Genomic DNA, 16947 nt, shown 5'->3' on the forward strand with positions numbered 1-16947 from the left:
TCTATAAGAAACTAGACCTACCATTGTCCTCATAAATTACTTCCCAGATTCTGTGCTTTATAGAAGGACTGGATGCTGCTTCAGATTTTCCAAATGGAATATTAACAATATCTTTGTCTCAAAGATCTCTCTTTAACCCAGATACAGGCATAAACTTTGATATATTCAAATTAGTACAAATACGTTTGGTTGTTTTCCTTCTCCTGCCCCACCTTTTGTCAATGCTTCCTTGTGCAGTAAGTTTACAGTATATTTTAAAATATTACAGTAATTCATGTAAAGGTTAAAAACATGAAAAAGAATCCGTAGATTTGTGGTATGATGTGCAAGAGGCTTATGTTGCTTTTAATAGATATCTGCATTTTTCATTGCCTTTGCAAAGGAGAACCTATTCAATCCCACATGATCAGAATAGGCAGGCTTTTTGACCTTGTAGGAGTTTTGTACAGAGAAGCAAGGAGAAGAAGAAATCCCTCAATGTCAGCATATGTTTTTAAGATACTGTGAGCCTTTGCAGTTCCTGCTCAAGCTGCTGCAGTTGAAGTGAGATAACAACCTTGGCTTTGTCCCCTGTGCTGGTGTACTTGCTCCTACTCTGAGACACACCTAATTCTAAAGAGGCACACCTAGAATAAATAGGTTTATTCTTTCTGCTGTCAAGCTTGATGTTGGTGCAGGATTTTCCGTAATGTATCTGTTTTCAATACTTGTAAAGAAAACCTGAAGATTTGTGGTGTGACATAGCCTTTTGCTGAGAAAAGCTGGGATGCAGGATGTTTTCTTCAAGATGTTCAGGTTGCCTCCATCACTAAGGATGGAAGACCTCAGAAGTGTTTATGTGCCATAGGCATTTAGAGGTTAAAGCTGACAACTGTTGTTTTCTTCAGATGGAGAGTACAGGTATAGAGTTCATGGGACTTGCTAGAAATTGCACAGGAAGTCTGTAACAGGGTATGGAACTGAACCCATACCTTTTAAACTGTGTGTCAGCACTGTTCTCACTTGATACTTAATGTGTTTTCTGCAAGGTATCAGAGGATAAAATTTAATTATAAGAGGTTATGTCTGAAAAAACTCTCATTTTAAAGAATTGTCTTTTTTGAGGACTTTAAAATACAAATAAAAGATGGATGGTAGTCTCTTTAATTCTAGTATCTTCCATATGTTGTACATTTGGTAGGTACTGAAAACCTTGACATAACCAGTCATACTCACTATATTGAAATAAACATTAGTAAATTAGCATATGGCTTAAAAAATATTTAAGGTTATAAAACTAATACAGTCATTAAGAATAATTTTCAATTATGGATGCAAAGCTTAAATACTTAAATATGAGGCCTAATATTCACGATGTTGAGCTATTCCTATATCTAGTAGCAGCAATTTTTAAAAAATTAGATGCTCAGCTTTAGTGTCTGGAAATTTTGAGCAAGAATTCTGTATTTAAGCAACCATACTGTTCCTCCTAATCTGTTCATGGTTTTCTTGACAGCTAGACTTTTTTCAATGCAAACGGAGTATAGAGACAGGAACTGAAATCAATGCACATGTGAGAATCTCAGATTTGTAGGACATTCTGGTTTTCCTGTTGTTTTTATAATCAAGAGAATTAGTCATGATGGAAAAATTCAGGTAAAACGCTTGCATTGCATTTTATATAAAATTGAAGCTTGTGGTTATTACTACTTAAACTACACCAAGGAATAGAAAATTCTTATTTGAAAATTCCAGTGTTTCTAAGTTGCTAAATGTGGCAAGCACTTCAGGATTTCAACAAGATGATGTTGATGCTTGATTATATAAGATGAGAATTTTGATTGGCATAGAGAGGGGACTTGAGGAGTAAAAGGTTGTTTGGATATACTTATAGAAAACCTGCTGCTAAGCTGGTATATGTTATATATTACTTAGAGTCTTATCAATCTTGATAATAGACTTCAGTGTTAGATATGAATTTTAATGATGGATACTGGGGAGAGGTGTCCTGTTTAAAGTGAAGGCTAACCTCTTGTTTGTGAATGCTTCTGAGCATCTGAAATGCCAGTAGACAAGAACTACTGTTACTCCTGTCATAGGCTCCTTTTTGTCACCCCAGTGCCCAAAGTGCTTTTTGCCTGTCACTTCCTATGCCAGAGCCTTACTTCAAGGGGAACTGATAATGGCACTGGATATAATTTCACCATAGAGTTCTTCAAACTTGCTGAGAAAAGGTCTCCCTGACTCTTGATGATCAGGGATTTTTCTTTAGGACTTCACTTTAGTGAACTCCTCTCCCATAGGGCATGTTGGCAGGCCATTGAATTTTCAGGTATTGTTGCTGTTTTACCATTTAAGTGGGTGGCAGAGCTGAAGATAGGCTATATCTGCAGTGACTTGCAGAAGCAGGCTGAACACATGGAGGGAGTTTATCATTGCAGTAGTTCTCCATGAGATTTTAGATGTGGAAAATCCTCTATAGATAAGAATGTCTTTCTGAAGTGATTGGAAATTACCTGAGAAGTTAGTGTCCTTCATGCAGAAATAATACACATCATCCTGTTGCCTCCGTTGCAACAAAGGAATGTAGGTTTACTAGATGGCCTTTGAGTATGTGTATTGGATAGTTCTTGTCCCTTGGGAGGTCTCAGCTGTAAGTTGCCTGGAAATAATGTGCTCAAGTGCTTTGGTTGAAAAGAACTTATGGTAACAGTTGGGAAGCAAATATGTGTGTGCTTTGTTAGATTGGGTTTTGTTGTTGTTTCTTGGGCTTTTGCTTGGAAGAGAACTACTTCCTCTAATTACTTACAAGCACAGTACCAAGGGTGAGCCTGCCAAACAATTTCAGCAAAACTGGCATTGGTTGAGACTTTTCCCAGACCTTGAAACCAAACTGGAAAGTGTAAGCTGACTGTAACAACCACTGAACTGAACTGGCTTTAAAGTATTTTATTTAAGTTGAGATGATCATTTCCAGAAAGTTTCATGTCCAAGAACAAAGATAGTTTCTGAAGTCTCCTCAAAACCAATACGGTGTGGTGGTTATTTATTATTCTAATATTATTCTTCAAGTTGTTTTACAATTATTATTTAATTTGCTGTCCTATGAGTAAGTACAATTATCCTGATTTTATATACCTCAGTCTATCCACCTGAAGAGTTTGTTTCCCAGAGGCTATATAGGGAGTTCATGTCAAAGCTTAGAATAAAATGTTAGATTCCCAGTCCTGCAATTAGGCCATACACTGTTCTTTATAGCAAACGAATTCGTGACTCAGACACCTAATTGCAGTGGAATTTCCAATAAGCTCTTTAACATCTACTCTTTTATAAAAATTATTTTAAGACTCTTTTTCTTAGTTGGGAGTTGTTGCTTAAGTAATTAAATCCTTATACAATATAGCTTACGAAACTGAATATTAAATGTAATTAATTGGTAAACCGGATTGACTTGTTTGCATCAGGATGGTGGGGGTTTTACAGCTGTTCCATATGGATTTACCTGAGAAATAATTCTAATTTCCATTAGAGAGCAAAGTGCTCAAACTTTGAAGAAATCTGCTTATTTTTAGATTTACCTATCTGTCTCCTGACACATTCTATACATGTATACAGGTATAGGTACATCTTCATTGGTGTATGTTTGCAGGACTCGAGGTATACAGGAAAAAGATACAGCTCTGCTGACTAAGCCCCTGCTGTTAATTTAGCTCATGATGTTAAATTTTTTAAATATGAAGAATTGGGGTTTGGAAAAAGTAAATTGTCTTCTCTGGCTGAATTTCTTAAGACAAGGAATTGCTTTAGAAGTATTTATATATTTTTCCTGCTGCTTTGGTTCAAGAATTGGAAGCTTTCAACAAAAAGGTTAAAATAGTTTGTTTTCCCCTTGACAGTTCTGTGGTCTTGCTTCCCTTTGTCCCTGGTGTTTGAGGGGCTCAGAATCAGACTAGGGAACACTGTGTGTCTTTTCCTATCCTCTGAAGCTGATATGAGTTTTAACTATTGAGGATTCTGCATTAAATATCCAAGGAATTATGTGAAAGGGATAAGAAAAAGTCTTGATAGTTACACTTGGAGTACGTTCTTTCTCTAGATGAAGAGGTTTCTAGTTCAAGTTATGACAGATTTTACTGCAGGCAGTCAAAGATGTCAAGTTACATTACAAAGTAATGTTTAGTAATAATTATGTTTTCATTTGTAAACAATTGAATAGATTTAACTGTAACTTCTGATACTTTATTTAATATTTCCCAGAATACTTTTACTGCCTATTTTGGCAGGATTCTTACCACAATTTTTTTTGTAAGTCTAAAAGGAAGAATAATAATTTTTACTGACTTTCTGATATTATTTGCATCATCATTGTCCCTAATATCTTTATCCCTTAAATTGCTTCCGTTTTTGAAATACTATCAAAAGTGTCAGTAATGCACTGTTTAAGAAAAAGAGGGGAAGACACCCTGTCTGTAGAAGGTGGTGATAAAGGTGGTTTATTACTGGAAACTCCTTTTGATGATAAGGAAAAACTATTGTGAATACCTTTACATTTTAGTGGTCCCAGTATTTAACATCTAAAGCTAGAAATCATACGTCTTTCCATAAACTTCAACAGGACTTAAAGACTATTCCTTATAACTAACTTCAGAATACATGTTTTTTTTTTCTCATAATTTGTTTTTATTATACAGAAAGTTCCCACATTTTGCTTGAACATATTTAGCTGTGATATGAAGCTCAGGCAAAAATCCTATAAGAGATGCAACGCTTCCAGAATGTGAAATTAGAAAGCAGGAAGCCATCCGAACTTTTTAATGTCTTCTCCTGTACTGGTCCAGCTCGCTTCTCCCCCTGCCCACACCAGTTTAGGGGTACTGGGCAATATCTAGCATGGTTTAAGGGAATCATATCAGTTTATTAGCCTTGCTGTATAGATTATTTTTAATTCTTATTTCTTTATTCTTCATTTATTATATTTTCACTGCACATCATTTTTGGTTTGATCTTTATCCAATGACAACTCTAACCAGAAATCTGAAAAGTACCTTGTAAAAGAGATTCAGATGTTCTGTGCATGTTTTTCTCCCTCTGAATAAGATTGGAGGTAGAAAAAATGGGATGTAAAAAAATCTCTGAAGATCATTTATATACCATTTATCTTGAGGCTTTCTCAATATTTTAAGCTGTTATTCAAAGTATATGTATTAATCTAAACAGAAATGTGAATGATGTATGTACTGTGTGAGGTAAGATAAAATATAGAAACTATTTATTGCTGTGTGGCGTGTAAGGCTGTGTGGTCAGTGGTGTGTAGCTGAGCCACATAAAACACTTAAAGTCGGCATATTTATTGATTCCATGTGGCTGTGGTGTCCATCCTCAGGAAAACTGAGGGATTTACTGTGGCCTGTTGGTCCCAGAAGCTCATTAAAGATGGATAACAGGGTGGCTTTTAGCATTGAATAATTATCTGGGACCGAGAAATACATGCTGCTTGTCTTCTATGGAGCAATGACTATCGTGCCAGTAGTGATATCCTAGAGAGGATGGTGTTTGACTCTGCACCAGTTTCTTTCATGGGGCTATAAATGTCTGTAGTCATGTTGCCACTGCTCAGTATCTGTCATATTGGAGATTAAGACAGTGCGATCATTTAAACAGGGTGAAGTACCTTGTTCTTTAAACATGCTCTGCAAGCACATTTAATTGGTCTTGCAAAAATTTGTTCCCGAAGAGGTCTTGAAAAGTCAAGCCTTCCCATACTGCATTTGAATACATTTCTTACAGGCTCTGCTATGATGTTTGCCCTAGAATACATACTGTGCTGCATTGATATAGATGAAACTGGCAGCCGTTCTCATTTTCAGGTGGCCCTCATGCTTTTCATTAGGCATGATCAGTGCTGCTCAAAGCTTTTCAGCAGTACTGAGAAAATTGGGTTTTCCTGCTCTGGGGTCGAGGAGCAGAACTGTGCCACTTCTCCAGCGCTAAGGGGACAGGCAGGGGGAGATGGGCTGCACCGACAGGCGAGACCTCTGCCCACACCCCATAGCGGGCTGAGCTGCCCTCTCATGCGTCCTGCGCTGGCAGCCCCAGTCTGGCTTTTCAGGGCTCTCGTAGAGGTGGTGGAGTTTTAGCTTCTTTTCCTCTGCTAAAAGTATTTGTGAGCAGGTTAGATCCTACTTGAAGCTTTTGGAAGGATTTGTGAATTCCTGGGTTTGATTTTTGTGGTTGTATGGAAGGGTTCTGCACTGCTGCTTGAGCATTGCAAGGCAGCTTTTTTTTTTCCCTTTGTAAAGAAGCTGTTTTCCTCTTGGGTCGCCAAAATTCGACAGGGTGAAAGCCTGTGAGGAAGAGTTCTTTTTCCCTTCAATTTTCGTGAGAATCATGTAATTCCTCCACATCTGAGAGATTTCCTTTTCCAGTTGTGGGCCTGCACTGCCACACACCACCTCAGCGGTGGGTGTGCCAACATCTGGCCAGTCCGAAGCTCCCCAAATAGCGAGCGGAGCCTCCAGCAGCTGGCAGAAGTCACCTCTGGCAAGCTCAGCGGTTGTGGTAAGGAGGGCATTGAGCCAGGGATATCCCTTATACTCATCAGAAATAAATTTGCCCAGGATACTAAGCGAGGCAGGAAATTCTGGCAGTGTTGGGAGGTTAAAGGTGGAGAGCCAGCTTGAACTTCAGAGCGTGTCAACCTTTATTTAGATGAGGGCTAGGGTTTCCATGGTGTGTTACCAGAACTCGAAATCTGGGAAGTACAGTGTGGAGACCCTTAGGGACTCTGAATGAAGACAAGCAGGGGCTGGAGCCACTATGTGGAACCACACAGTTTCTGTAAAGACCTTTTAGTTCACATGTGGCATTGTCCAACACTCAGACAATCCATCATCATCTTGATATTCAGATATCTGGTCTGGCTCTCCCATACCCAGCTTGGGTCTGGCAGGACTGATACTGAACTGGAGCTCATAAGCCTGTTCTGGAGCTTGTCTTCTGCTCAGACTCCATGGACTGTTTTCCCATTATTTGCTGTATTCAGACCTCCATTATTCTGGATAATGGATACTGGCTTTTCTACGTAGAAAGACAAAGTGTGTGACTCTCTCTTTTTCTCTCTCTGTATATATTATAGACAGTTTCTGTATAATAGACAGTCATAAGTATATATATTTTGTATATACAAATATAAAATCTATATGTCACACAGAATGTACATATATAAAAAGTATTTTTGCTGTAAAGTTTACTACTCAAGATTTAGGTAATACAAGGATATATTTTGCAAGAGCAACTTTATTTTTGCCCTGTGAGGAGGTATTTGATAAGATGACGTGAGAGTTTTGCAGAAACATTTTCATTCACAGTTTAATGTTGTAAAGTGGTTATTGGATGAATCTGGATTATAAGGTGAATAAGGCCATTGACTGTAGGTTTCCCATCTCATTTTAGGTGAAGGTAAGTAGTGAATAGGGTAAATGGAAGAGGCAAAAGCAGGAAAAAGCAATACAGGAAAGTACTTCTGTCTGTTCCACCTAATAGTTACTACATGGTTCTACGCAAAGAAATCAAATTAGACTTTTCACATCTATCCTGTCAGCTCATCTGTTCTTCTTTTTGTTCTGCAGTATGAAACTTCTATTTCCACTGCTCCATTTCCCAGGTGCTGAGTACTCATAATAAACAGTTGCTCAGATATTTAGTTGTCCAGTTTTTCTAGGGTTCCTAAAGCTTTTTAAACACCTGAATGTTTCAGTGGAACTGGCTATAAATCTGCAACAAGTGTGGTTTTTTTTTTTTTCCTTGGATGTTTCTGCACAAATTGGAGTGATCTTGCAGAATGAGAAGAGAGGTGATCTGTGTTGTAATTCTGGCTCATCTACTACTTCACTGAATGCTTCTCAAGTGGTTTCTTTGAATTTCTCAATTTTACCAGTGGGAAAAATTGAGAAGATACAGAATACCTGGAGGAGCTGGCAGAGGGCGGTGGGGCAGTTTGAGGCCTTCAGATATCAAAAAAAAATACAATGGAGGTGTACCTGATTCCACTTTAATTGAAGGGGTTTTAATGCTGTACAGCAAATACAGAAGGACGCATGCATCTGAACAATAAAGATAAAAAGAAATATTGAATTGCTGTCTTATCTGTTGAATGCCATCCATCTTATGTAATTAAAGTCTATGCAATCATGTGTTTAAACGCGGGAGGACAGATTTCAAGATGCTTGTGTGTATTTTGGTACTTAATTAATGGCAGCTTAGCTTTTGCAAGAGTTCCAAAGGTATCAGTGTGCTAAATACTGTATATCCAGAGTGAGAAATGGATTGTGTCTCTTCAGATGGTAAACAAGAGTAGGATAAATGGTGAAAGAGAGGGGACTTGTCTACAATTATTGACTGCAGCCCTAGACTGTGGATTAAATGACATTCCTATAGTTAACAAGGAGACATGACGAAGTTTTTAGAATTTCAGCTGCATGTTAGCTGCATAGTTGAGCCAATTTTTGATACTGCAGTAAGAGCTCCTGGGGTGATTTGAGAAGTTACTACCTTGATATCCTTTCTGGCTCTGTGAGAGCCCACTGTCCCTGCGGTAGAGCCGACAGGAACACGTAGGTTCCCTGTTCCAGTGCAGAGTCTTGACAGCCGAGTTTCTTCATGGCTGGTAGGTTAGACCAAGCTGCAGGAGGTTTCCCTCAACCAGCTGAGGGACTTGTGCAAGCTCTGCTCTGCTGCCCTGCCTGGGAGGCAGGGACGGCAGGCGGAGAGATGAGGCAGCAGTAATAGGTGGCTTAAGGACAGTGGCATCTTCAGCTGCTGCAGGTGTCAGCTATGACTGCTGTCTGTCCACAGCTCAGTCTAACTAAAGTGATTTGACTCAAAGAAGTACTACTAAGCTAGTACAAAGTAGAAGAATCAGCTTTAAATTAAGAGGGAACCATCTTGTTTCTCTTGGATCGTTGTTTAGTTTAAGTGCTAAAAGCCATAATCAGTTTTTCTCTCAGTCCTTGTTGCTTTCACGAGCAAACCAGTGTAAGAGTATCTTGGAAATAGGCCCAGTGTTTTCTTCTCTGCTATGGCAAATATGTAAATTTTAAATCTGACTGAACACTTCCTTAGTTCCATGTCTGAAGAACGTTTATGCATGTGAAGATGGAGGGGGAAAAAATGTAAGGCAGGCATTTTAACTTTAAAAAAAAATTTGGCAAGGATCCCCTCACAAGGAGGTGTGAAGTAATAAATTCCTTCATAGCTTATATGATCTATTGTGCTGTCCAAGTTGATTATGAAGCAGAACTGTGATAATATATCCTGGAACTTAATTTACTTTTTTCTTTTCAGCTTGTTTAACTGGCATAGTGATGTGAATGTTGCAAGAGAGAGTTATATATTCTGTATTATCTAATACGTGTTTTTATGTAACAATACTGTTGTGTGTATACACAGTACTTGAAGTGGGCTACATTTCCTGAAATTTCAAACAAATTTACTGGCCTTTTGTTTTTTTCTCTCTTATTGCTAATCTGAGAGTTCTGTGCATATTAACCAAAAATGAGTGTACCCTTGAAAGGGAGAGTCAAAAACAAGAAAGGGAGAATCAAAAGCAAGAAATACAACATGGTACCTGTTCAGGGAGAAGGAGAACATGATGTTGAATGGTGGGTTGGACATCCGTCCTGTTCTTGCACCCTGAGATTGCCAACATAGAAAATACTGTTATATTCCTAGTTTTTGTAGTGTGGAAGTGTTCCTGGCAGATTTCCTGGTAGGAAAGAAAATTCAGAGGAAGAAGCATTTCCTAGAACTCTAAGAAATCTCTGGGGGGAAAGAGATGTGCAACAAATGGCTAGAAGGTGAAATATGCAAGTCGTTTTTTCATTGTGAAATTTTAAGATCATCCAAATGTCTCTTTACTGTTGGGTCTATACTGTTTGTAAATAGATGTTTACATTTAGAATATTGCCATTTTAAAAATATAATTATTGCTGTTGTTTTTGTGTTTGGTTTGGTTTTGTTTTTTTTTTGTTTTGTTTTGTTTTTTGGTTGTTTTGTTTTGGTTTTGTTTTTTTTTTTTTTTTTGTTGTTGACTGTAGGTATGAGAAGGTGCCAGTAATTCTGGTTGGTAATAAAGTGGACCTGGAAAGTGAGAGAGAAGTATCATCAAGTGAAGGCAGAGCCTTAGCTGAAGAATGGGGCTGCCCCTTTATGGAGACCTCTGCTAAAAGTAAAACAATGGTGGATGAGCTCTTTGCGGAAATTGTTAGACAAATGAACTATGCAGCACAGCCAGACAAAGATGATCCATGCTGTTCTGCATGTAATATACAATAGCATTAAAAATGACCTAACCTGGACTTAATTTACAGAAATTTTGTAAGGTGGTAAAACTGTCTACTTCACTTCCTGGTTTGTGGGTCACTTGAAATACATCTGTAGTGAAGTAGCAACATTAACTCAGAGCTGAGCATTGAAAGTCAATCACTGACTCTGAATATAATGGGGTTAAATGACCACATCTCACCCGTTTTTCCCTTTGAGCACCTGCAATTTTATGGCATAGCCAGTTGATCTACAGGGTTGTTCCAGTCGGGCGTACGTGTGTTGTCATGTCAGACAGCAACAACAGCAACTATTTCCAAAGAAGTTGGAAAACTTTTGGAAATGGGAAACAAAAGCAGTGGAGAGAATATCTCTGAAGACCATTCACAACTAGCATAAGCGCGAAAGGAGAGCCAAGTCTTTCAGTGTCTAATTACCGTGCTTCAGGACGTGCGCTATCACTTGTGGCCAAGTTTGTTCAGTCAAATATGCTGATTTCACCAGAACTTCTGACAGTGTTAGATGAAGAGGCTACCAGAGACCTACATAGTTTGGATTTTTTTTCAAAATTGATGCTATTATTTCTATACTTTATCCCGCATCTTGAAATAGAAAACATTGAATCAGTGTGTGAAATGAGAGGCAAGATCTGAAAACAAATGACGGGTGAAGAAACAGTCTGGCATTGGAACGTTTTAAATCTTTCATTTTGCTGCTCAAAAATGGAGGATCGCTTCAGGTTTTGGTCTGCAAAAAGCCAAACAAACCCTCTGTTTACAAAGCAGGAAGCATCTTTATTTATCACTTTACTGAACCAGGAGGAAGCAACTGTGATGAAAAAATTGCTGAGCCTTACTAACAAGGAACACTTTAATAGATTAACTAGTACCATCTTGTAAGGAAAATTAAGCCATGTTGCATCCATATGTTCCCTTTTGCAGAAACCTCGTGGGACAGTATGAACATCCTGCATTTTTAAGTTTGTTAAAAGACAACAGTTTTTCTTGCCTTTAAGGGCTACGTTCTCTGGTGTGATCCCTAACTAACCTTTGAAAATCAAGTTTGCTATTTGATAGCTTTAATGTTGAAAACTTAAATTGAATAACCATGTGAAATCACTTGGTTCAGAGGTGAAATAGTTACGGTTGTAATTCCTTAGGTGAGTGTGGAAATGGCTCTTTAATTGCCTGACACACAATTCAAAGGTTGCCCCAATTATTGGCGTGTTAAATGGTGGGAGCAAATATTTTATTTTGAAAGGATGCTCGAGCTCTGACTTGCTAGTTTCATAGCAGTGAAGTATTTATCATTTGCATGACTAATGGCACAGAAATACCTATTCCGAAGTCTTACAATCAAAGTATAGGAAAGTTTTCAATCACAATGTTTAGATTTTAAATGCTGGAGAGATTGTCTTGAGCTGGATCTTTTATAGGTAAAATTGGCCATAAAAATACAGAGTCGCTGAGCCTGTGGTCTAAATAACACCATGCGTTTATTAGTTTTTCAATCTTGTGCAGTAACAGTGTAGTTCCTTGTGTTTAAATGAGTGAAAACATGGGTGCTGGTGTGTGTGTGTGTGTGTGTTGAGCGTGTATGTGTGTGTGATATGGCCCTTAGAAATGTAATTGGAGTTAGGTTCGAGAGTTTTGCCTCCATCTGCAGAACTTCCTAAAAAACGCTCTCATCTGCTACAAAGGAAACTTGATTACAAAACGCTTTGCAGATTTTCATACATAAATATCCTTAACATTTTTAATTCTTGTTCAGTGGATAACTAAAGGAAATCATATTAATGGAAGAGAACTGGCCATCTCTGCCCTTAATCTTTCAAGACATTTCTACAACCAGTGTATCAAAGGGCATTAGATGTTACAAAACATTAAGCCTTACTAGAACATAAATGTAGCCCGTTTCCCATCTACCTTGCAGAGCTTTCGTTACTGTACTTTGTTCTCTTAGGGAGATAGGCACACCGTTTATTTCTGGCATCTGAATGCCCATTCTGGGTGCTCTGAATCGCCCTCCTAGAGGCACCTACCTCTTTCCATTGACTATATAGCAAACTTAGGCTTTTAACTTTGGTCCTCTGAGTCACACAACTTATATGCCTAAACTTAGATGGTATGAATGTCCTCTTACCCCCTGCCTGCCTATTGTGTCAGCTGCCATGCTTAAGCAAGATGTGAGATGTTGGATTAATGATATTTTCAGTGATTAAAATATCTAGTTTGGGAAGCAGTTTATTCAGCAGTACAACCTGTCTTCAAAACAGCTTGTCAGTGTGAGATCCACTGCATAAGCACTCAGAAAAGAAAACCAAACAAAAGAAAAAAAACAACCCCAAATTTGAAACTAAGTTGGAAGCACATGTTATGCAATGTTATTTACAGAGATGTTAAAATCTTACCTCACAGACTGTTCATCAACCAAGAAAATGGCATGAAGTACAATATGAACAGCCTAACATGAAGTTTATAATACAAAACAGATGGGCTTTTAATATAGGAAAAATTGCACAGTAATTTTTTAACATGAAAATATCTCCCAGTCTTGTTTTTTCATTACACTCTTACATTTTCAAAACCAGGCCGTATGTAAGCTACCACACAGCGTGGCAGGGGGGAAAAGTGTAAGGGTTGTTTTTCATTGTGTAGTTCTGAGGAAGTAGTTATGCACTATTTGTATTTCCACTAATGTGAAGATAGTGGAGCTTGAATCAATGACAGTTGCACTCAACAGAGATTTTTCAGATTCTAGGGGTAGCAGAAGGGGAGGTGAGCCATGTGGGAGCTGCGTGGCCACCCTGCAGGAGTCGTTGGTCTTGGGTCACTGTTTCATTTGTACCCTGATAGGATTATCAATTATAGTATTTGAAAGTTTCTTATAACATGCCTTAAAATATTATGATTTGTTCCAAAGACCCACTTTTTCTTTGGCTGTTCTTGTAGAGCTTTGTACTTTTCTACAAAGACAGCATTTCTCCAGTTTTGTTGGCTTTCTTTTTTAAACGTTGCAACTTTTATTCTTTTAAGCTATGATAGTGAGAGCAACTGTTTCCTCTTTCCCTTAAAAATACACACAAAAACTAGTCAAAGCAAACAAACCAGAATCAGATCAAGAGTATTAAACATAATTACATTGGGTTTTGTTTTGGTTTGGTTTTTCCTGTGGTGTCTGTCCCCCTGCCTGCCTCTTCAGAGCATCAAAAAAATTACGCTGACATTTTCTGTTCTGATTCTAGCCTCTCCCTAACCCCAGTGCTACAGTTGCCATTACTTTTCTGTGGGAAAACTACTGGTATTTGCTTTCCTGTATAGAATGTTGCCTAAAGATGTCAGCCATTTGGTTGGGGGGTTTTGTGCATGTTTGTTTTTTATTTTTATTTTTTTTACCAGTGTGCTGTCAAAGCACTGGTTAGGCTTTAATTGTGAAACTCCGCAACAAAAGCAAATGTTTGACAACTGCAGGAGGCTTTTATCTGCATTGTTGTGCATCTGTTAATTCTTGATCAGGGTTTGAAGAAAGACTGAAGGTGGGTTCTGGAATCAGGCTTAATGCTGTTGATTTGGAGTTTCCTAGGGGTGAATTAATGTATTTCACAGTTAATTGTTGAGCTCTAATACAACTGGCAACTTAAAATGGGGCAACAGTTTGTTTTGTAACAATGTCAGTTGTTTAAACCTTGATGTTTCAAATAAAACAAGAATTGTACATAGAACTCAATGCAAACTCAGCAGTTGTATTTGGAGTTAAATTATTTTAACAAATAAATTTATTTAATGAAATCTCCCTTGTATTTCCTGTATTGTCCATTTTGATTTAATCAAAAAGTTCATCCAAAGCTGACAAGGACTACCCAGTAATTTCAGACAATACTATCGACTCTCCGCAGTTCAGCTAAGTGTTTCTTGCCAAAATGCTCTTCTGGTACAAATTAAATAGCAATAAGTAAAAAGCAAATACGCTTTAATTTTTATGGATGGATGCATATTCTGGTTTAAGCTGTAAGCTTGATAAAGAACCATAGCAAAGGGGTTTTTTGTTCACCTGGGATATATATTGACAACAATCAGTAAGACTCTGTATTTGATGAGATAGGGCTCATGCTGTGGCAAGAGAATAGTGCTGCTTGTACATAATTTTCTTATATTTTACCAACTTGGTCAATATGAGGTATAGTTAATACACAGAAGTGCTTTTGTAACATTGAGGTTGCAAAGGGTTAAGAGAAGGATTGTTTGTTATATCAGCTGTTCAACTGATGAGCGTTTTGCAGGCTTTCGGCACCATACAAAAGGAGTTAGTGTTAGAAAGAACTTCAAATACAATTAGCTGTTGCAGAGATTTATAAATGAACAGTTGAGCTAATGCTAACAGGATTATTCTAGCTAGTTGGCACTGATCAGCAGTTACGTTTTAGTCATGCCAGTATCACTAAAATACCCCGTTTTCAGTAACGATGGGTACTTGATGGTCTCTTGTTTTCATGTTGTGCATGCCATCAAGGAACAAGAAGCATGAGGCTGGTACATCTTAAAAGCCCCTAGCTCTATGGATTATAGAGAAGGCTGACACATACTGCTAATTTTATGGTTTTGATTTGTCCATTCATTCTGTAAAGCAGTTTTAGGGGAACTTCTGCTGATGGGTTCTTGCAGTCCCATTAGTTTAGTAATATCCTTTTGTTTCACCTGAGAACGTACCTGTACAGGGATAACAGGAATTAACTGGGCTTTCTGAACAGTTCAAAAAAATGCCAGTGAATGACATGATCTTTTCAAATAACTGAACAACTAGAAAACTTTGAATATTGTACTCTTAACAAATGCTTTCTCTAGGCCTCCTTTGTTATTGTAGCTACTGCAGGAAACTTACTAACTCTGAGAAGTTTTGTAAAATACTTTGATGGGAAATATCTTGCTACCAATCCTCCACGGGTATCATTCTTACTGGATCACCAATCTTTGGTCACTACTTCTGTTGCCTGAGTAGGGAGTCACTGGACTTCTATCCCAAGTTACCTTCGGTAGCATTCTCTCCTTTGCTGTTTACCTGCTGCCTCGTGCTTGCTTCTTCATCAAAACTGCATCTTTTTTTCTGAGAGCAAGAAGAATTATTCTGAAGTTGCTAACTACCATTTTTATTGTTCTGTCTGGCTCACCTAAGTGTACTCAGTATGTAGTCATGTCTTCCTTTTGCAGGCACCAACTTGATCATTCTCTTTTAACAAACATAAATTCCCAGCTTCCGCTGGCTTTGGATGCACTAGCACCCTAGTCAGATGTCTTATACATAATTCCTGTTTTGCCATAAAACCTGCAGAAAGACCTTTTCTGTTTTTCTCTGCTAAGTTGCAGTCATGGAATTTGCAGACGTTTCGAGCTGCAGGTTTCTCATCTTTCTTCACAGGGAGGCCAGTTAATGCCTGTGTGAATATATTTGGATTTTGACTCTAGTTGTTACTTATTTGGGCTTTGGTTGTCTGATGGTTGACACAACATGTTTTTCTTACCTTCTCATATTGGAGGTAAAAAGTAACAAGTTAGTGCAACATTTAAGATTCCTTTATTTTTTTGTTTTAGCACCTATAATTACACTCATCATGTGGTCTTTAAGTATTTTCAAATGGTACTTTTACTTTAAAAGTGACTATAAAAGCACTGTCTCAATGGTTGGGCTACCTAACTGTATTCCAAGCTGTATCTGTGCAAGCTTTACAAGATTTTGCGCCTATTTGCCTAGCAAAACCAGCTCAGTTTGGAAGCAGGAGCTGGCCTTGCCCTAGCTCTGCCTGAGGCTCAGGCCAGGCAGAGCCCACACCACCATTCAGAGTTGTGGGTTGTATTTACAGGCTGGATCGCAAGCAGGTAGAAGGAAAAACCACGTTGCTCTGAACCAGGCACCACATGATACTGGAATTGCTAACAGCAAATCTTCATCCCACTCTGCTGCAACTGTTTTTCTGTGTACTTCCCAGCTCACACATTTTGGCTTGACTTGAATATGAAATAGTTTGGGGAGCACTGAGAATTTATTTCAAACTTTTCACCGTGCAGTGACCACGTGTGTAGGCAACTGGATAACATGCCTGCCTGCTCTTCTTGGGAGTGTTTGCAAGGTCAGACAGCCGTGTAGGAATTTCACTGAAGGATGGGAAATTGAGGTGGTTAGCTGGCAAGAGTGGAGGGGAATGGGGATGCATCTAGGTAAAGAGGTGAAAATATAAAACCGAAAGATCATTCAAGAAAAATACATAGGTAGACTGAGAGAGTGTTATGTTGAATGGAAGAAACATAGCATTTATCACAGACCAAGATTAAGTATTCCTAGAAAAAAACCTCATTAGCTAAAATTAGTAGATGAATCAGAGAACTGGATCTTAAAAGTAGCCTTCTACAAGATATTTCTTTTAGTTGAAAGAAGTAGAAAGCTGCTTCTTGAAATGTTGAAAGGGACGATTCTTATTACTTGGATTTTTTGATTTTTTTTTTTTCTTCTTTTAGAATCCTTGTACAGTTTAATAACCAAAAGACATTGTCCCCTAACATCATCACCAAATACTTGAGACATGGCACCTTAGCTTTCCAGTTGTACAACACAGTTTAGAAAAACAAAATATGCTTTCATCCTACAGCTGAGAATATA

At 38.1% G+C, this 16947-nt stretch overlaps 1 protein-coding gene across 1 annotated transcript in view; it reads left to right on the top strand.

The window, feature by feature from the left end:
* The window catches only part of RAP2A (RAP2A, member of RAS oncogene family), a 31721-nt gene extending 17634 nt beyond the window's left edge, over positions 1–14087 (top strand). Inside the window, exon 2 of the mRNA XM_042806095.1 lies at positions 10074–14087. Coding sequence (XP_042662029.1) covers positions 10074–10311 — 238 coding nt within the window. The 3' untranslated portion in view covers positions 10312–14087. The remainder of the gene's footprint in view (positions 1–10073) is intronic.
* The last annotated feature ends 2860 nt before the right edge of the window (positions 14088–16947 follow it).

The sequence above is a fragment of the Tyto alba genome, unplaced genomic scaffold (genome assembly GCF_018691265.1).
Source record: "Tyto alba isolate M040663 unplaced genomic scaffold, T.alba_DEE_v4.0 Super-Scaffold_45, whole genome shotgun sequence".
NCBI lineage: Eukaryota > Metazoa > Chordata > Aves > Strigiformes > Tytonidae > Tyto > Tyto alba.